This window comes from Scophthalmus maximus, chromosome 13, assembly GCF_022379125.1.
Source record: "Scophthalmus maximus strain ysfricsl-2021 chromosome 13, ASM2237912v1, whole genome shotgun sequence".
Taxonomy (NCBI): domain Eukaryota; kingdom Metazoa; phylum Chordata; class Actinopteri; order Pleuronectiformes; family Scophthalmidae; genus Scophthalmus; species Scophthalmus maximus.
The window spans coordinates 1,464,621-1,484,841 of record NC_061527.1 but is presented as its reverse complement, the minus strand read 5'-3'; the positions used below and the strand labels follow the sequence as shown (position 1 = coordinate 1,484,841).

General features: G+C 40.9%; 4 protein-coding genes across 6 annotated transcripts; 2 read left to right on the top strand and 2 right to left on the bottom strand.

The window, feature by feature from the left end:
* Positions 1-1,074: 1,074 nt before the first annotated feature.
* Positions 1,075-3,318, top strand: LOC118318825 (integumentary mucin C.1-like; the record flags this gene model as incomplete). Its single annotated transcript, XM_035648843.2, has 5 exons — positions 1,075-1,132; positions 1,569-1,670; positions 1,778-1,945; positions 2,057-2,173; positions 2,801-3,318. Coding segments are annotated over exons 1-5 (957 nt in total), but the record flags the coding sequence as incomplete, so codon positions are not given.
* A 173-nt stretch (positions 3,319-3,491) lies between these two features.
* On the top strand, positions 3,492-7,081 carry LOC124850928 (mucin-5AC-like). The gene has a single exon (XM_047336792.1). It carries the CDS (start codon positions 3,793-3,795, stop codon positions 4,702-4,704), a length of 912 nt encoding a protein of 303 aa, XP_047192748.1. The 5' UTR covers positions 3,492-3,792; the 3' UTR covers positions 4,705-7,081.
* A 3,458-nt stretch (positions 7,082-10,539) lies between these two features.
* Positions 10,540-12,746, bottom strand: LOC118318823 (phospholipase A2 inhibitor and Ly6/PLAUR domain-containing protein). 3 transcript variants are annotated; one of them, XM_035648841.2, is made up of 6 exons: positions 12,524-12,746; positions 12,028-12,129; positions 11,785-11,940; positions 11,542-11,652; positions 11,274-11,396; positions 10,540-11,163 (listed from the first exon to the last, which is right to left on the bottom strand). In XM_035648841.2, coding segments are annotated over exons 1-6 (546 nt in total). In that variant the 5' UTR covers positions 12,576-12,746; the 3' UTR covers positions 10,540-11,161. The 3 variants fall into 3 exon arrangements, with proteins under 3 accessions (XP_035504734.2, XP_035504733.2, XP_035504731.2); XM_035648840.2 differs by having other exon boundaries at positions 11,259-11,396; positions 12,524-12,745; XM_035648838.2 differs by having other exon boundaries at positions 10,540-11,396; positions 12,524-12,730.
* A 2,024-nt stretch (positions 12,747-14,770) lies between these two features.
* On the bottom strand, positions 14,771-17,590 carry LOC118318819 (phospholipase A2 inhibitor and Ly6/PLAUR domain-containing protein). The gene is made up of 5 exons (XM_035648834.2): positions 17,448-17,590; positions 17,169-17,270; positions 16,896-17,063; positions 16,644-16,760; positions 14,771-15,724 (listed from the first exon to the last, which is right to left on the bottom strand). The coding sequence occupies exons 1-5, from the start codon at positions 17,494-17,496 to the stop codon at positions 15,474-15,476; spliced, it is 687 nt and encodes a 228-aa protein (XP_035504727.2). The 5' UTR covers positions 17,497-17,590; the 3' UTR covers positions 14,771-15,473.
* Between the last annotated feature and the right edge of the window lie 2,631 nt (positions 17,591-20,221).

Sequence of the window (20,221 nt, the reverse complement as noted above, 5' to 3'; positions counted from 1 at the left end):
TGGGGGAGCCAGGCATCGAACCGTCGACTTTGTGGTCGGTGGCCGAGCCGCTCTCTATCTCCTGAGCCACAGCCGGCAAAATCACAGTTTTTTAATGCAAACTTGATACTTATTTTTGTTCATCAATTTCAGGGAGAAATATTCAGACCACTCACTTGAGTACAAATAGCAATGTACAAATATTGTAAGACGGGCTAAAAACTTGCGATCACACATCCGCACTGTACAAGAAAGGCTAAAGCAGACGTCATCTGCTTAGGGGACTGAGGACCAGAAACTTTTCACAGGGGTGGTCTAGATGGGGCCACTGAAAATCTCAGGGTGGCACACCAAATATCAAAAGCCATAACTGAATTACCGGAATGCCGTTGTGGTATATTTTGGAGTATTGGATTTGAGTTTTCGGAGAGTCGGATATTGTTTATTTTTCCTTTTGAAGACTGTGTGCCTGTTTATTGTTACCCTAGTTATTAAATACTCCCCTTTCCCCTGACCTGCATTTGGGTCCTGCTCCTTCACGCCCAATTTCAATATTTCAATGGTTTTTTTCACATGCCATTCGACTTGCTCTCGTTTCCGCTAATGCACAACATGATCATTGAGTTTTGCATCAAAGGACATCTTAAGTTTTAGGTTCTGAGATGGGCGGAAACAAAACCAAACAATTTCAATTGAAAATGTTTTACTACTCAGACAAAGTCGGGCTACCTCTGGAATAAAAAAAGTCACTAAAAAAAACAAAATTTTTATGAATAAATTTGTGTGTGAAGATTCTTACATCTATATCTATATCTATATATATATAAATATCTATATATGTATATATCCTTTTTTTTTGGGTGCAAAACCATAACACTGATGAAATGAAAAAGGGTGTGTTGACATGTGGTGACGTGTGGATTTTCTATGAGACAAAAGAGGGACCAACGGTCTCAGTGATGAACGCTGTAAAAATGAGAACACGCCCAATGTCTGAGGGTTTTGGGCATGAATGTGTCGTAAGTGGCTGTGACACCTGTACGGTATATAAAGTGCCTCCGTGCAGATGAAGTTTAGTACAACGGATCTTAACTGTTCATCATGAGGACGCTGCTTCTTTCTCTGACTCTCATCTGGGCGCTCTCCACTACAGGTAACTCCACTTATTTCTATGATACTGTTTCAGCTGCTGCCACAGAGCCTCATGTAATGATCATATCAAACATTTTTACCAGGACTGGTTTTCAGAAAGGTGTTTTTATGTTACTAAACCAAAAACTAAATAAAAACGACTAACTTGATTTAATGTTATTGAAAATATAATAATTATTATTTTATTTATTATATAAATATTATTTATACTGCATTGATCTCCAGAGGGAAAAAAATCATAAGTTAGGCACAGCAGAGCAATAGTCGAAAGAGGACGGAAATAGATTACAAAAAAGAAGAATTTAGTTGTGTTTTTGAAATTACAAACCTTCTGTATTTAACTTCTTTTTGTTTTTATAACCCACAACGATCCTGTGGCCTTGAACACCTCACACACTTAACTTGACATTTACTTACTTTTTTCCTCCACATTTCAGGTGCAGCACTTGAGTGTCAATCCTGCACAACTAGTGTCTGTAATGTCACAGCACCACTGACATGTTCCTCAGAGACGATGTGTATAACAGCCTCCATTCAAAGTAAACTTCTCTTCATGTCGTCTGTTACTTTTCATTGAAACACATGTACTTCGAAGTTATGCGTGTTTTCTCCATCAACATTAACAAAGTGCACTTTGACTCTGTAGCCACTTCAGGTGGAGCTGCAGGACAGCAAATCATCAAGGCGTGTGCATCGTCCTCCGTGTGTCCAGCCACGGGCTCTCAGACATTTTCAGTCAACCTGGGTGTTTCCAGTTCACTTGCATCTGCTCTCTGCTGCGACACAGATAACTGCAACTCAGCCATTCTACCTTGTAAGTTTTCAAGACTATATTATTCAGGATGAGATAAAACAACAGACTATTAACATCCTTCATTTTGTAACCTCTTACTTAAATAAATGATGTCATTCTTGTTTGTTTCAGTCCCGGCTGTTCCAGCAGATAACAGCCGACAGTGTTACTCTTGTAACTCCGTCACCTCTGACTGCACCACTACATTACAATGTAAGGGAACAGAGGATCACTGCTTTCAAGCTACTGGTGAGTCTTCTTATATAATACAGTTGTTTTTAAACTTATTCTATTACCTTTAAGTAATTCTGACGAACACATTTAAACACTGTCACATCTGTTCAATATATTGGCGCATTTTAAGAGCTTAAACCATTTTTGCTGGATTTGTGAATTTATTTTGCTCTTTTGCTTTTGCTGAAAATAATAGTTATTTTCAGCAACCAATATGTGAAAAATAATTTGAACTTAATAAAATATGGGTTGTAGCGTTAAATCAAATAATATAAGGTACTGCACAAAAGTAAAAAAAATTGGTGAAACCGTTACTTGAGTAAGATTTGGTTTATTTTTAAATTGTGGAACTGCTACTTCTTCTTAGACAAAAACTGAACACCAGACTGATAAACGTTCCCCAGTGCTGGTTAAAGTTTCATGCCTGTATCATCTCTGAAAACTTGTCACTAGGTGAAGGAATACACTTGTATATGACGAAAAAAAAAGAGGGACTGGATGTCAACAAAAAAAAATAATGAAAAAAGAAATTCACTGAATTTTAAGTTGCTGTTAATATGAAGGATCTGAAAATGTCTTTCTGACATTATCCAACGGGCACAAAGACATGTTTACAATAACATAATGAATCTTCATCTTCAGTGACCAATGGGGCAACATCTTCTCCAGCTTTTGGCTGCGCATCTACAAACTTGTGTGCAGCTGCTTCCAGCCTGGGGACGCTACCATTCATGCAAAATGTTGGCACCATCACAGATGGACCAGTCTGTTGTTTGAATGCTTTATGTAATACTCTTACAACAACGGCTGCCACAACAACAACAACTACAGTCCCGACAACAGCAACTGCTGCCACAACAACCGCAGCCCCCAAAACAACTACTACTGTACCAACTACAACAACTGCTGCCCCAACAACATCAACAACAATTGATACAACAACGACTGAAGCCCCAACAACAACAACAACTACAGTTCCAACAACTGCATCCCGAGCAACAACAACTACTACCTCACCAACGACATCAACTGCTGCCCTAACAACAACTACTACTGGCACAACAACAACAACTACACTCCCAACAACAACAACTACAGTTCCAACAACAACAACAACTACTGCACCAACCACAACAACTGCTGCACCAACCACAACAACTGCTGCCACAACAACAACAACTACACTCCCGACAACAACAACAACAACTACAGTTCCAACAACAACAACTACTGCACCAACCACAACAACTGCTGCCCCAACAACAACTACTACTGCACCAACCACAACAACTGCTGCCCCAACAACAACTACTACTGCACCAACTACAACAACAACTACAGTCCCAACAACAACTATCACTGCACCAACCACAACAACTGCTGCCCCAACAACAACTACTACTACTACTGCACCAACTACAACAACTGCTGCCCCAACAACAACAACAACAACAACTGCAGCCCCAACAACCGCAGCCCCAACAACAATTACTACTGCACCAACTACAACAACTGCTGCACCAACTGCAGCCTCTTCAACTCATGTCCCAACTACAACAACTGTAGCCCCCTCCACAACAACAACAACTGCCCAACCAACAACAACTGCAGCCACTATTATAACCGTGGACCCAATGACAACAACATCAGCAACACCCACTACAACAACTGCTGTGCAGACAACAACAGCTGGATCTACAGCAACTACCGCAACAACTAAAACAACTGCTACCCCAACAACCACTACTACTGCCACAACAACAACAACTACAGTCTCAACAACAACAACTGCAGCCCCAACAACAACAACTGCAGCCCCAACAACAATTACTACTGGACCAACTACAACAACTGCTGCACCATCTGCAGCATCTTCAACTGATGTCCCAACTACAACAACTGCAGCCCCCTCCACAACAACAACAACTGCCCAACCAACAACAACTGCAGCCACTATTACAACCATGGACCCAATGACAACTACATCAGCAACACCCACTACAACAACTGCTGTGCAGACAACAACAGCTGGATCTTCAGCAATTACCGCAACAACTACAACAGCTGCTACCCTGACAACAACTGCTGCACCAACTACAGCAACTAGTGCCCAAATGACGGCAACTAGTGCCCCAACAAATGCTGCAACACCTAATGCCACAACAATAATAAATGCAATCCAGACAACAACTGTTGCTCAAGGTACAACAAGTGCTGCCTCAACTGCAACAAATTTGGCCTCAACAACAACTGCAATTCTGACAACCACTGCAGAACCAATTACAGAAACTGCTGCCACAACAACTGCAATCCCAACAACAAAAAACGTATTTCGAACTACAACAACTGCAGTTTTGACATCAACAACTGCTGCGCGAACTGATGGTGCAGAAACAACGACAACAACAACCTCTTCCCAAGCAACAACACTCTCCAACTCAGCAGCGCAAGCAGACACTACTACAACTACTGCCAGTAACGCCTGTTGTGTTGGAATGGGATTGGTCCACATGTTGATCGGACTCCTTGTCTTTACTCTGTTTTAGAACTAAAATGACCTTTGAAGCCACCTCGTGACTTAAGCGAGGCCCTTCTGAAGCCTGGTCTCATCTTCATGCAACGCACTGAAAAAGTAACGGTGAACTTATTTCCTGAAATGTATTCCAGTATTTTCTGTTCTTGTGAAAGTTCTTGGGGAAGTTCAAAGAGCAATATGAGCTCTATGTGATTGAAAATAACGGATAATGTATGTTTTTGGTCTTATTTCATTGTTTATTTGTGTATTTATTTATTGCTTTGTTTAAGACTTTATTAATGGTGAAAATGTGGAAAAACATTTTATGTGGATGCTGGTTTTGTACGGCAGCAAAATATGGACATTTTGTGTTATTACATAATAAGGAAATATTTACCGCTTTATGTTGTCTTGGGTTTCCCAAAAAGTTATTCACAAATAAAAACATTTTGTTATCCTTGCCATTACTAATGTTTTGGGGGAATAAGAGGTAATAACGCTGCAATAAACTCAGTTTCACTATCATCACAGCAAACGTTTATTCCACAAATCACACATACTATCCACACCACTAACAAACAGGGAAACAGAACTTCTTTGGCTTCAAACCGTCTGATAGGAAACTTGCCACTGACTTTAAGAAAAGTAGAGATGTTTGCTCCGAGCAAAATTTGGTTTTGCCACGAGAATTGAATTAAATGGTTTATTCCAACAAAGTCCGGTTGCAAAGGGCGTTCAGTTTGTCCCTCTATCAGACCTTTGGTCGGATTTGACAGAAACATTTAGTCCCCCTGCATCACCATTTACAATCAGTCAAATACTTCCAGAATTTCCAGTCAGGCTCTTTTCCAGAAACCTCTGCAGAAAATGAGAGTAGACGGAAGATGCAATGTTTGCACTCTCTTGTGGCTGGGGCAGGTTATTGTCTCTATCTTGGATTCCAGCCAAAGCATCTTGTGGGTGTGACCGTGTCCCATTGACAGAGGCTGGCGCTTGTCAAGCTGAGATGAGAGCAGCTTGACAGCTTGGCAGCTTCTGAGCGTTAAGGATCAAACCTGCCGTCTCTGGTGGGTGATTGAGTTTTTACTCAACCCTGACTCTGGTTGTTTGTAAGTTAATAAAAGGGACAACCCCCCAAGAGCTATATGGAGTGATTTTCAGTGTAATTCACATGCTGCTACCTAGAGGATTAAATGAAAATCTGTTTTATCTTCCAAGTACCCAGAAACTAGAAGCAGCAATTAATGCGTTCACTTCATCCCGGTTAGAATTTGGCCTGGGCCAACAAAACATCCATTAACTCCAGCTGATCCAAAAGGCTGCAGCCACACTCATAACCAGGTCCAACAGTGAGGAGCACATTTCACCCGCTTTATTATCACTTCATTGGCTCCAAGTCCGTTTTAGAAATTTATATTTTAAAATTTGCATTGACTGCTTTTAAAGCTGGGCTAGGGTTAGAATGAGCTGAACTCCTGATCCTCTGGTAGTTCATTCATGGCCGGTCCTTGACATTACCTTCAAACTAAAAAGGGGAGACCAGGCCTTTTCTGTTCAAGTAAGCAAAAACACTGTCTTCTCTAAAGTCACTTGAAAAAAACCTCTATATCAGACTTGCTTTGTTTTTTCAGTCTTTGTTGCTTCTCAATGAAAATGTTGCATCTCAATGAAATGTCCCTTATCTCTGAGAGAATATCTTCAGCATTCCATACAGGGTCTGCAAGTCATGACCAAAGCCGGGAATTCAGTTCCATCACAAACAGCATTAATAGGCAGTTAAGTCTTTATTTAATTTACTTTTAAAAACCTCTCCTTGCCTGCTGTAGGCAGAACTAATGGTTATTATAAAGAGAAGTATATACCTGGGAATTTAATGAAGGATGTAAATAGATTTTTATTAAAAGGGTAAATTGCTCTGAAATTTATAATGTGTGTATTGTATAATTGATGGAACAGTGTTGACTGCAGGGCAGATGAGTCACCAGGGAAATTTATTGATATAGACCCATATACCGCTTTTTTTCTCTTCAGTTGAATTCTTCTATGTTCAAAGTCATTTAGTTTTACAGTTAAAATCATGAATATATTAATGTTTGTCCCAGGTATGTTTTTTACTAGCAAATCATTCTCATGTGGGCCTCATCATATAGTAAATGGATCTAATCATGATCATTTCATGATCAGATCTTTCTGCCTTTTGACAGTCAAAAACCCTAACCCAGTGCCCTAACCCCACAAGTTGTAGCTATACTGTCATTGACTTGCAATATGATTTGAACATTGCATCTGCACTGTGTAACTGTCATGAGCTCGTGTTTTCATTTCCTGTTATATTTTGAAGTAGTTCCTTGTGTTTCCGCACTTCCTGTTTCCCTGTCTTTTGTCTGTTTTCTTTACTTTGCCTGTGTCTCCTGCCCCTGTGATTGTCTGCACCTGTTCCTAATGTGTCTCACCTGTGTTCTATTTGCCCCGCCCTCCTCGTGTGTATTTAGTCTCTGTGCTTCCCTTGGTCAGTGTTGGTTCGTCTGTTATACTCCCGGTCTGTTCCTGTTGTGTTTCCCCAGTCTGTCCTGAGACGTCTGTTCCTGCTATTTCCCCCGGTCTGTTTCTGCATTTTTCCCCCTGGCTGCAGTATTTGGATTACCTGTTTTTTGCTACATCTCGTGGACACCCTTGGTTTGATTCTGTTTTTTCGTTTTATTATTAAATATCCTTTTTTCCCTACATCTGCATTTGGGTCCTGCTTCCTGCTCAGCCCTGACAGTAACTGTTGATACCAGTATATAATGATGACAACAGTTTCAGGGGGAAAATTAAAATAGTTCAATAGATTACTTGAGATCTACTTCAAGAATGAATGAAACAGTCAAAAACCTGTTGTCTTAAATTTATTTTTCAATTTAAATATCTGTACAATTTTAAACATAATTGAACACATTTTTATAATGTTAGAACATTCATTCCAGTTAAATACAAATACATTTTAAAGAAAATACCCAGTGTATATGTACTCAGTAAGTAAAAGGTGAGAATATAATGGGATAATTGGTGCTGTGGTAGTTGCGGTTTTTATTGGGGCTGCAGTCGTTGTTGTGGCAACTGTTGTTGTTGTGACTGCAGTTGTTGTTGGTGCAGCAGTTGTATTTGGTGCAGTAGTAGTTGTTGTCGTTGTGGCAGCAGTTGTTGTTGTTGGTGCAGCAGTAGCTGTTGTTGGGGCTGCAGTCACTGTAGTTGGTGCAGCAGTAGTTGTTGTTGGGAAAGCAGTTGTGTTGTGGCAGCAGTTGTTGTAGTTGGTGCAGTAGTAGTTGTTGTTGTTGTTGTTGGTGCAGCAGTTGTTGTAATTGGGGCTGCAGTTGTTGTAGTTGTTGCAGTAGTAGTTGTTGATGTGGCAGCAGTTGTTGTAGTTGGTGCAGTAGTAGTAGTTGTTGTTGGTGCAGTAGTAGTTGTTGTTGTTGGTGCAGCAGTTGTTGTAATTGGGGCTGCAGTTGTTGTAGTTGTTGCAGTAGTAGTTGTTGGTGCAGCAGCAGTAGTTGTTGGTGCAGCAGTTGTTGTTGGGGCAGTTGTTGTTGTTGGGGCTGCAGTCGTTGTTGTGGCACCTGTTGTTGTTGTTGGGGCAGCAGTTGTGTTTGGTTCAGTAGTAGTTGTCGTTGCGTTAGTTCAGGCTGGCCATGAAGTCGAACTCAGCACATCAGATGACAGTAGAGCTGATCCTCTTCTACGCATTCAATTGGTAAAGCTTATATTGTGCGCTTTATTTTAAGCTGCTTAAAGCTGCCTACTCCTCTTGCTTTACTGTACACCACTTTGCAAACCCACCTTCACCGCAGCACCTCCTTTTCATACTGTATCTAACTCAATCAAGGTCATGTGTCTTCATTGATGACTGCTCTGTTCGGCACTGGGGCTGTTTAGCCGCTGCTCTCCCTGCCTCACATTCCAAAAGGCTCATGGATGGTAGTCAGATTTGCTCTGCCTACCTCAGGTTTTCCACGTATGCACGTGGAAGGGCAGGGAGGTCCCAGAACAGAACCATAGTGCCAAATATAGCTAATGCAATTATTGAAATGAATTAATTTTGACTAGAGTGGTCCTAACTGAACAGAAGTGAAGCAGGGAACTAAGAACGTCAGCTTTAATTTGCTACCTGAATTCCTGGTATTAATCTAGCTACATGTATAAGCAGTATTGGTGTAACAGGTTTCGTCAATTGCTAAACAAACTAAGGCCTGGGGCAATCTTCTTGTGTTGCGTGGCATGTGCAGAATATCTTTTATTATCAGTTTGACACCCATGTCAACAGGTTAGAGCGGGTGGGGCTGCTGCAATGCATCATCCAACGTTCCAGCGCCCTGCCTACTTTTCATGTGTGATGCACATGGTTCTTAGCGAAATAGACATTGATATTAATTTTGACACCACAATGCAACATCATATGAAATGCTTTTCACTATTGTTTCAGTGTCTAGCTATGAGGCATATGTCACAAACCTGACTTTGTATGATTTGGAGTGGTTAGTTGGAATTGTGCTTCATGTGTCAGATACTGCACATGTCCATCCTGCCTCATCTCAGGATAGTCTAGTTTTAGCTGCTTTTGCACTATTTAACATTACTTTTAAAATCACAACAAAAGTTGCGATATGTTGTGTTATTGTCTACACCCTCTGCTCAATAATTTGAGTGAAAAGGTGACTCTTTGAAAAATGTTCATATTTTTCAGAATATCTTTCATATTTGTTATGTCCCCATTTTGGCTTTAATGCACTCGAGCAGGCAGCGACTCCTGAACTCCTGAAAAACCTCATGACCAGATGTTCCAAAGAGCTTCTTGTGGAGTCACAGAATGCTTGGCTTTATCTGTTGTCAAATGCCCCATAAGGGTTCAGTGAGGTTGAGGTTCATGTGACTTTGGAGGAAAGTCCATGACAGTCAGGACTCGTCATCGTTGGTCTTCGAGTCTTTTTAAACCAACTGCTACAGTATGAATAATTCTCCACTAGCAGCAGTTTTTCACTCATTATTAAACCCTGATCCTTTCATTCAGCAGCCTTTTATATATTTGAATTGGAAAATTAACTAATTATAAGCTTGCTAAGGTGATCCAAAGTGACGAATTTATGACGGCCATGAACTATGTGCATTCCCTAATATCTTTTCTTTCCAAGGCTTGGTTGAAACATAACTCAGAGGGTTTTCCAGTATGATGGAACAGTTCACAGCAACCATTTAAACATGGAAAATGTGGGTGAACATAGATGTTCCTATTTGCACAAGGGTGTTGAATCAGGAGCAACTGGACTTAGTTGTAGTTTCTTGAAGACGTTTCACCTTCATCCAAGAGGCTTCCTCAGTTTGAACTAAATTGTGGTGAATCCCAGGTATATGTGCTGCGTTCCATTATAACTGGCAACTCGGAGCCCGGAATGACGTTACACCTGAATAATCTTATTGGAAATTGTCCCCTGGTGACACTAAGGGGACATAATATCCACATTCTGGACTGGTCTTTGTATTAGAGCTGAAATAAGCAGACTGGTACATTGCCAGCAGATATTTGCTTGTCTTATAAATTACTCATCCACCAGCAGACGAGCTACAGTGTCTAAATTGCAGTTATGTGTTGTCAATGTCCTCATTGGAATTAAATCGGAATATTTATACCTTATTGTTTGTAACAGAACTCAATTCATGTGCATGTATGCTAGGTTACAGCATTTCACTTTAGATTATAGATCACATGCCCTTGCATGTAAAATGTCCTCACTTTCCCAAACTGTCCTCACTTCGCAAGGTCCATACCACCGCATGGTCCTCACAGCGTCTTAGTAGAAATACTTTAAAACAAGACAAGCAGCCAATATTCATATATGAGACACACATATCGCCTTTAATAAGGATCAGTGTGCAGGTGCTCACACAAGACAAAGAATTACATAGTTTATTCCAGGAATAGTGAAAATTGTATTATTAAATAAACATGGCTTTTACAGAAAGGAACCTAAAAGTGTTGTTGGTCATCGTAAATGACAAATCATTTTTGTAAGGACTTCATGATGCAAAAATATTGTTTCATATGTAATAACAGAACTTTTAGGGAGGAAAAGGAAGAAAAACCTTAAAAAGTCCACTTAACTGATTAAAAAAACATTTGTAACTTTAATATAAGGACTGTTTTTCCTCTGCTATTGACTCCTTCATTTACTTATTTAATCTTTTTTTCAATTGAAGTATTATATATTTTTTAATACTCATCAAATCTAACATGTTATATAAAATTAGGGCATTCAGTCCATTTGAAAAATACACAGGTTTGAAAATAAATCCCCAGAGAATATGAACCTATTCAATTAAAGCTGTTGTTTCCCATTTGTTGTGTGTTCATGATTATCCATTGTAGTCCATTGTAGCCTCTGTAACTGCCAACTAAAGGTTAGAGGGAGTAAACCCGAGACCAGACAAGGTCCTCAGAGTCTTCTGGTGGCTTCAAATTCTAATAGAGGGTAAAGACAAGGAGTCCGATCAGCAGATGGATCATAGCCGCTCTGGTACAACAGGCGTCACTGGCAGCAGATGTAAGAGTATTACATAAATTGGTCGTACAACAGGTTGGTCCCATGTTACCAACACTTGGTAAGAAAGGTAGTTGTCCCAGGTCGGCAGCAGCTGCACACATGTTTGTAGATGCGCAGCCAAGGACTGCAACATTGGTCGACCTAAATCTTACTGAAGATGGCAAAAGAACTGTGTTATTATAAAATAGCATTATTATCAGTTGGATAATGTCCGGAAATGTTGTTTCTTTACCTCAAGCGAAACCAATAATCAAGTGGAAAATCTTTTTACTGAAGTAGATAAGAGGAAGACTCACCACTGGTTTGAAAGCAGCGATCTTCTGTCCCCTTACATTGTAGTGGATTATTACAGTCAGAGGTGTCACAAGAGTAACACTGAAGGCTGTTTGCAGCCGGAACAGCAGGAACTGAAAAAGACAAGAATGACATTATTTATTTGAGAAAGAGAGAAAATTTAGAATAGAACATGTCAGAAGAAGGATGTTGATGGTCTTTTTTATTATCTCATCTTAAAAAGATAGTCATCAATATGAACTTACAAGGTAGAGTGGCTGAGTTGCAGTTATCTGTGTCGCAGCAGAAAGCATATACAAGTGCACTCGAACCACCCAGGTTGATTGAATATGTATGAAAGCCGATGGCTGGACACACGGAGGACGATGCACACCCCTTGATGATTTGCTGTTCTGAAGTGACTACAGAGTAGACGATGGAAAACACACATAACTTTACAGTACATGTAATTCAATGAAAAGTAATAGATGACATGTATAAAAGTTTACCTTCAAGTGCAGCTGTTATACACATCGTCTCTGAGGAACATTTCAGTGGTACTGTGACATTACAGGCACTAGTTGTGCAGGTTTGACACACAAGTGCTTCACCTGCGATGTGGAGGAAAAAAGTCAGTGATATGATGATTACATCTAAATGTGAAGTTAAATGTGTGAGGTCTTCAGGGCTACAGGATCGTTGTGGTTGATGAAGGTTAGAAAATGTAAAATAAAAAAAATGTTTTATAGGAAGACATATGGTTTGTAGGTTGAAAATAAAACTGGCTTAAACTCTCTGAGAGACACAACTTCCTGTCTAGACTGATTATTCTACTGCTGTACTGTAACTTGTGAATTTTTCATCGATAAAGTCTCATTGAATTTTCAAGATTATTAAATTAGTCATTTTTAATCACAACAAACATGCTGTTATTTAGAGTAATATATTAATTCCCTCCTGAAAAATCGATCCTGGTCAAATGTTTATGTACGAGTCAGTAGTTACCTGTGCTGGAGAGCGCCCAGATGAGAGTCAGAGAAAGAAGCAGCTTCATCATGATGAACAGTTAAGTCCTGCAGATCTGTTGCACTACACCCTCTCACTACAGAGGGACTTTATATACTGTCCAGGTGTTGATTTCATTAACGACATATGTATTTCTTAAAACCTCAGGAATTGGTCGTGTTCCTCATTCTTACAGCGCACATCATTTAGTCCATCAGTCCCTTTTTGAGGAACATCAACACACCCAACCACACCCTTTTTAATTGTGTCAGTGTCGACCCTTTTAGCATTGTGCACCAAAACCAAAAGTATAAAGTCCAAATGTCTTAAATTCCACATTTGAATGAGAGTGGTTTTCATTTACCTGAAGAATTCCAGTTCTTGTTTTTAACAAAGTCTCAAGTTAAACTCCAAAATGATCAACTCTAACTGTCGGCGTTCAGGACAACAGCCGCTTCATTACCATCCAGTCGCTCAAAGGGAAACAGACGTGATGTGAACTTGCTGGGAGCAGCCTCTCGTGTTTTCTTTGGTACATGACATCGTCAGCAACATCTAATGCAAACCTCTATTATTATTTGATGGCTGTCACTGCTTCTCTTTTAGATGGCAGTGATGATGATGATGATGTCACTGGCAGCTGGTTGACCAGGTTTGGGTCGGTTAGTCTTGAGGAAACTGAGGCGGTAGCTGGTTTTGACTCAAACGGAGATACAGCCTCAGGACGTAAATACAGTTCACCGGACTGGGCAGAGGGCGGTTGTTGCTCTGCAGTTTCAATGATTCCGTTTTGTGGTTTTCCAGTCACACCAGCTGGATCCACAATAAACAGCTCAACGACAAATTTCAGTTTCTTTTGTTTTCTTTTCATGTCATGAAAGTTCTCACCAAAAGCCTGAAGGAGTTTTAACAAAACATCGGATGAGTGAAGCAGAACTAAAGTTGTGGGCAAAGTGATGTGGAGCCAAAACAACAGCTTAACTTCCCCTTGACATTTTAAAGCAGAAGCTTGTTGGGACATCGGAGCATGACATTCAGGTCTGAGAGGAACTTGGTAAGATCCGCCATGACGGCCAAAATCACACAGCAACTTGCTATCAAAGTTTTTCCCTTCATTTATACTTTTTACTTTTTCCCTCCGTTTGTAAAACCTGTTTTAGCACATTAGTGCTACTTGGCCGCCGCACGTCACACTAGCAAACCAGATCTTTGTACTTTGTCTCGAGCTCACTCAGAGACTCTGTGACATGACCTGGAAGTGAATGGTTATTTTCGGTGACCAATGCCGTCTGTGGGTCAACCGTGTGTTGGGCTCCGTCCTGTGACAGCGTCATTTAACTTTTCAAATGCTAGCTCAGATCCATTCCCAGTGTTGGTCATACAAATTTCTGCCTTTGTTGGTGTCATGCCTGGCAGCAATTCAGACTCAGCAGTGACCCCATGCACAAAAGGGTTGGCTGGATTCTGTTTTCTCTCCGGACACTGTCAATTTCTTCTGTATGTGTTTTAAAAAAAAAAAAAATCTTGTTCCATATTAGTAATCCACTCTGTGATGCTTCTTAAACTTTGGAACAAATTGAATACCACGGCCTGTGTCATTATCTGGTCTTCTGAAAGCTGCTTGTTGGTCACACAAACGCCACTGAAGAGCTTTAACTTTATCCAGGAACATTTTCTAATACAGCTGCACGGTGGTGTAGTGGTTAGCCCTTTTGCCTCACAGCAAGAAGGTTCTGGGTTCGAATCCCGGTTCAAACCAACCAGGGCCTTTCTGTGTGGAGTTTGCATGTTCTCCCCGTGTGTGCGTGGGTTCTCTCCGGGTTCTCCGGCTTCCTCCCACAGTCCAGAGACATGAGAATGGGGTTAGGTTCATTGGAGACTCTAAATTGACCGTAGGTGTGAATGTGAGAGTGAATGGTTGTTTGTCTCTGTATGTGGCCCTGTGATTGGCTGGAGACCTGTCCAGGGTGAACCCCGCCTCTCGCTGGGATTGGCATTTATTGGTGTAATGCATTTTAAAGCCCCTTACCCTACCTAACCTCACCATCACAACTAAATGACTAAAGCCAACCCTTAACCTAACCCTAACCTAAATCGAATAGCAACCCTAATCCTAAAAACCAAGTCTTAACCCTCAAACCAAAAAAAAGGGAGGACCGGCAAAAATGTCCTCTCTTTCCCAAAATGTCCTCACTTCTAAGACTGATGTGTGAATGTACGTGTACATTCAAGTACTCACACAAGACAAAGAATGACATAGTTTATTCCAGGAAAAGAGAAAATTTATTATTAAATAAAAATGGCTTTTGCAGAAAGGAACCTGAAAGTGTTGTTTGTCATCTCAAATGACAAATCATTTCTGTGGGGACTTCATGATGCAAAAATATTGTTTTATATATAATAATAATAATGATAGAACTTTTAAACCTTTGTGCCTCGTTAGCTGTGACTGAATGTAAAAATACTGTCTTTGGCAGGCAACTTCATTAAAATTGTTTGCCTGTACTGATGAACCCTGGCAATATGATGATAATAATAATTTCAAAAGAAAGAAAAACCTGAAAAAAGTCCACTTAACTCATTAAAAAAACACATTTGTTACTTTAATATAAGGACTGTTTTTCTTCTCCTATAGACTTTCTCTTATGTTTTTTTCAATTGAAGTATCTTGTTTTATTAAATATCCTAAACAATCTAACAGGTCATATAATATTAGGGCATTCAGTCCATTTGAAAAATACACAGGTTTGAAAAGAAATCCCCAGAGAATATGTACCAAGTAAATTAAAGCTGTTTCTCATTTGTTGTGTTTTCATGATTAGCCTCTGAGTCCATTGTCGCCTCTGTAACTGCCAACTAAAGGTTAGAGGGAGTAAACCCGAGACCAGACAAGGTCCTCAGAGTCTTCTGGTGGCTTCAAAGGTCCTTCGACCATTTTTAGTCTTCGGCCCTAATAGAGGGTAAAGACAAGGAGTCCGATCAGCAGATGGATCATTGTCAGTCTGATACGACAGGTGTCACTGGCAGCAGATGTTGTTGTTGTTGGTGTAAGAGTATTACATAAACTGTCCGTGCAACAGGCTGCTCCGGTGACGTTACCAACGCTTTCGAAGAAAGGTAGTTGTCCCGAGCTGGCAGCAGCTTCACACATGTTGTTCGTTGCGCAGCCAAACGCCGGAGTAGTCGTCGACCCATTTGTTACTGCAATGAAAGAAAAAAAAATATCAGTTGGATAATGTCAGGAATGATTTCTGAATTCTGATTCTGTAACCTAAAATCACATTTTTACTGACACCTAATATCTAGTCATCTGACCCAGTGACATCACTGTTAAGACTGTATATAAAGATGGACGACATGTCACTCCCAAAAGTTAAGCTAAAACATCTTGGACACCCCCTGGTGGCTGGCTGCAGTATAGGTCACCCCCCCACCTCCTCCATGGTATCAGATGGGACATGAGCCAAATGAAATAATCAAAGTACACATCAAATAAATGTTTCCAAAGATGGTTTCTGTCATTCTGGGTAGTTTTCATCACATGTGTATGTTGATTAAATTAAAAGTCAAAATAAAATTGAATTTAAAAACTTTGTAAAAAATGGTCATTTTGTCAAAAGTAAACCTACTTGTTCAATGTTCTATTGTTACACAGTATGCCGTATTGATTTCGAGCCGCAATGGTTCATCAGTTAAGGTAAGAAAAATAAACAGGCAACTACTTTCATTTTCAAATTATTGTTTCAGTCAGTTTGCGTCGAAAACAAAACTTCACGAACACGATTGCAGCTTCTCAACTCAAATGAATTCGCTCCTTACATAATAATAAAATGAATATCCCTCCGTTTTTTCTTTAAAACAACAATCTTGAAATGACCACACAATATTAATGTACATGTAAAGCAGTAAACCTCTGAAACGTAATGGGTTATAAGTAAAGATGAACATACAATGGAGATGCAGGTTAAAAATGCTTAAAGATATACTTAAGTCACTAAGTAATTATATCATATATATATATATATATATCATAATTTTCCTCCACTTTTTCCAGATTTCATTTGTCGGAAATTAGTAGAACTACTTCCCTCTTTGATCAACTGTAGCATATAAGACTCACCACTGGCTTTAATGCAGCGATCCTCTGCTCCCTTACATTGTAACAAAGAGGTGCATTGAGACGTGAGGGGGTCACAGGAGTAACACAGGAGGGTGTTCACGTCCGGATCACCAGGGTCTGAAACAGACAAGAATGACATCTTTTATTTGAGGAAGAGAGAAAAATTTCAAATAGATCATGTCAGAAGAAGGATGTTAATATACCAGTTTTTATGATTTCATCCTAAAATGATATTCATCAATGTGAACTTACAAGGTACATTGGCTGAGTTGCAGTTATCTGTGTTGCAGCACGCAGCAGATGCAAGTCCACTGGAAACACCCAGGTTGACTGAAAATGCCTCAGAGCTGATGGCTGGACACAGGGAGGACGATGCACACGCCTTGAAGATTTGCTGTACTGGAGTTCCACCTGAAGTCTCTACAGAGTCAAAGTGCACTTTGTCAATGTCGATGGAAAACACACCCAACTTTGCAGCACATGTATTTCAATGAAAAGTAACAGATGACATGAAGAAAAGTTTACCTTGAATGGAGGCTGTTATACACATCGTCTCTGAGGAACAAGTCATTGGTACTGTGGCTGTACAGGCACTAGTTGTGCAGGTTTGACACACAAGTGCTGCACCTGCGATGTGGAGGGAAAAAAGAGTCAGTGATATGATGATTACATCTAAATGTCAGGTTGAATCTGTGAGGTCTTCAGGGCCACAGGATCGTTGTGGCTGATAAAGGCTAGAAACTAAATCATTTAAGACATGCGGGTTGATCCAGGTCAAATGTTTATGTACGAGTCAGTAGTTACCTGTAGTGGAGAGCGCCCAGATGAGAGTCAGAGAAAGAAGCAGCTTCATCGTGATGAACGGTTAAGTCCTGCAGATTCGTTGAACTAAACCGGATCTGCACAGAGGCACTTTATATTCTGCACGGGTGTTGAATTCATTTGCGTCAGATGCATTTCTAAGAAGCTCGACCACTGAGCTTCTTAGAAATCTTTCGTTGACTATGTGATTTGGTTGATTCCCGGGGTCAAAAGAATGTGGCACGGCAAGAACCTTTTGATTTTTCTTCGTGATTCCGTCATTGTTGTGTGTCATGCGTCTGGACATGAGCAATTTGATCTTGATGATCAACTGTGATGAACATATGACGGGGAGAAAACCATCTCACATACTGACTCACGCTGTCCTATCTCAGACATCATAGTCACAGGTTGCGTTGCATGTGCTTCTCCTTTTCTTTCTTGTTTTTATATTGGAAATTAAACTATTCGTCCATGGTGTTCTCCAGATCAGGTAGACTGTGCTACCTCTGGTCACTACTCAAAATGATACTACTTTCAAACCGACTTCCACAAGAGGTTTTCCCTTCATTCACATCTTTTACTCCCCCCCCCCCCCTCCGTTTGTGAAACCTGTTTTACTCAGCCGTCGCACGACACAATATCATTCCAGATCTTTGTCTCGAGCTCGCTCGGAGGCTCCGCGCACTAGCGGCTGTTGAACTGGAGCTTAATGGTTATTCACGGTGACCAAAGCCTTTTGTGGGTCAACCGTGTCTTGGGCTCCATCTGTGGCAAGGTCACTTAACTTTTCAAATGGTGGCTCCGATTCGTTCCCAGCCTAAACAACTTCATTCATCCATCGTCTACCGCTTTATCCATTTAAGGGTCACGGGGGGGCTGGAGCCAATCCCAGCTGCCATTGGGCGAGAGGCGGGGTTCACCCTGGACAGGTCTCCAGCCTATCACAGGGCCACATACAGAGACGGACAACCATTCGCTCTCACATTCACACCTACGGTCAATTTAGAGTCTCCAATGAACCTGACCCCATTCTGCATGTCTCTGGACTGTGGGAGGAAGACGGAGAACCCGGAGAGAACCCACGCACACACGGGGAGAACATGCAAACTCCACACAGAAAGGCCCTGGTTGGTTTGAACCGGGACTCGAACCCCTTCTTGCTGTGAGGCGAAAGTGCTGACCACTATGCCACCGTGCCGCCCACCAAAACAACTTGCTCATACAAATTTCCACCTCTGGAAGCGTCCTGCGTGGCAGCTGTTCAGTCATGCATAACTTGATAGGGCAGGAATTGGAACTGGATTGTGTTTTTTCTCGGGACACTGTCAATTTTTGCTGTGTCCGGGTTGTCTGGGGGTTTTTTTATATCCCTGCCTGTGTCATTATGTATTGTTCTTTTCATGTACATGTTAAGGAAGTGCAGGAGCAGGACCCAAATTCAGCCTGCAAAAATAACGTTGCTCAATAATTCAAAACAGAAAAACAGACTTACAATCTTGGAGGCAAACGAAAGCGATATCCAACTCAGGATTACCATAAGGAGTGCGTCATGGAGGTGAAACTACAGATAACACAGACCAGCAGACAAGATTAACCAGACTGAACAGACTAACTGACACGGAGGACTGGGAGCACCAAGACTTAATACACAAGGGAGGCAGGGGTGATGGCACACAGGTGAAACACATGTAGAAGATCACCGGGAAACGCACAGTGAACAAAAACCCGACACAAAGGAAAAGGTGCAGACGACAGGAATCACCAGGCAATTCTTTGGACCCCTGGCCCGACTCTGTGGCGGCATTTCCAAATCTCAAGATATTGATGGAAACCAGATGTTCATCAGGTCACCAGAGTATGCGTAGTAGCCTAATACTGGGGTTCTGCGCGGGGGGTTCTAATACTGGGGTTCCTGTTTTCTGCACCATTGTGGAAAAGGGTGGAAAAATGAGGAGGAACTGAATGTAATCTGATCTGTTCTGTGTCTTGTGTTGAGATTAAAGTTCCCGTTGGAACTGCATATCAGGCCTCTTCGACTCCACTTCCTACTACGACACTCAGTCGCACCGCCTCGTCTGTCCTGTCCACACTGACTCGGCTGCGCCAACATGAACCTTGCAAACTTGCACAAATATTTCAGCAATGTGCCGTGTGTCCAAGTGAAATAAGATTCTAAGATATAGTCGTGTTGTCTGAACACTCTGCTGCACCTAGATCTTTGTCTTGTTTGGACAACGAGGAAAGAACAAGGAGCTCGTAAATGTAGGCTAATCACCAACCAACTTAACTGACAGTGATTGTCAGATTTCAATCCCACTTTTTGTAAATCCTGATTGGTGCTCAAACATTTGTGACGTCACAAAGGAAAATATCATTGAAAAGAATATGTTTTTCATTGCCTTTTTTATAAAAGTTAATGTGAATGTTTAAAATGATCAATTTCTGAGTCTGGGCTCAATCAATAAAAATGACTCGATATTATTCAAATCTTACGATTAACTCTTTAGTTTTTCCACCTGAAAATACATTTTAATTCATGCTTAGCACTGCACAACTGAATTAACTAAACTTTTACTATGATCCCAGCAGGGTCCGGTGGATTGGTCTCAACATTTTGGAACTGAAGCCAAGTTGTGACCTTATATACATATCTGTCTCTATCGCCGCATTCACCACCACCTACGATAGTCTGACGTTGTACAGTTATCATTTGCAGCCGATGCAAGACACGGACGGCTTAATCTTTGTCACAAAAGAGGGTGAACCTCGACTCA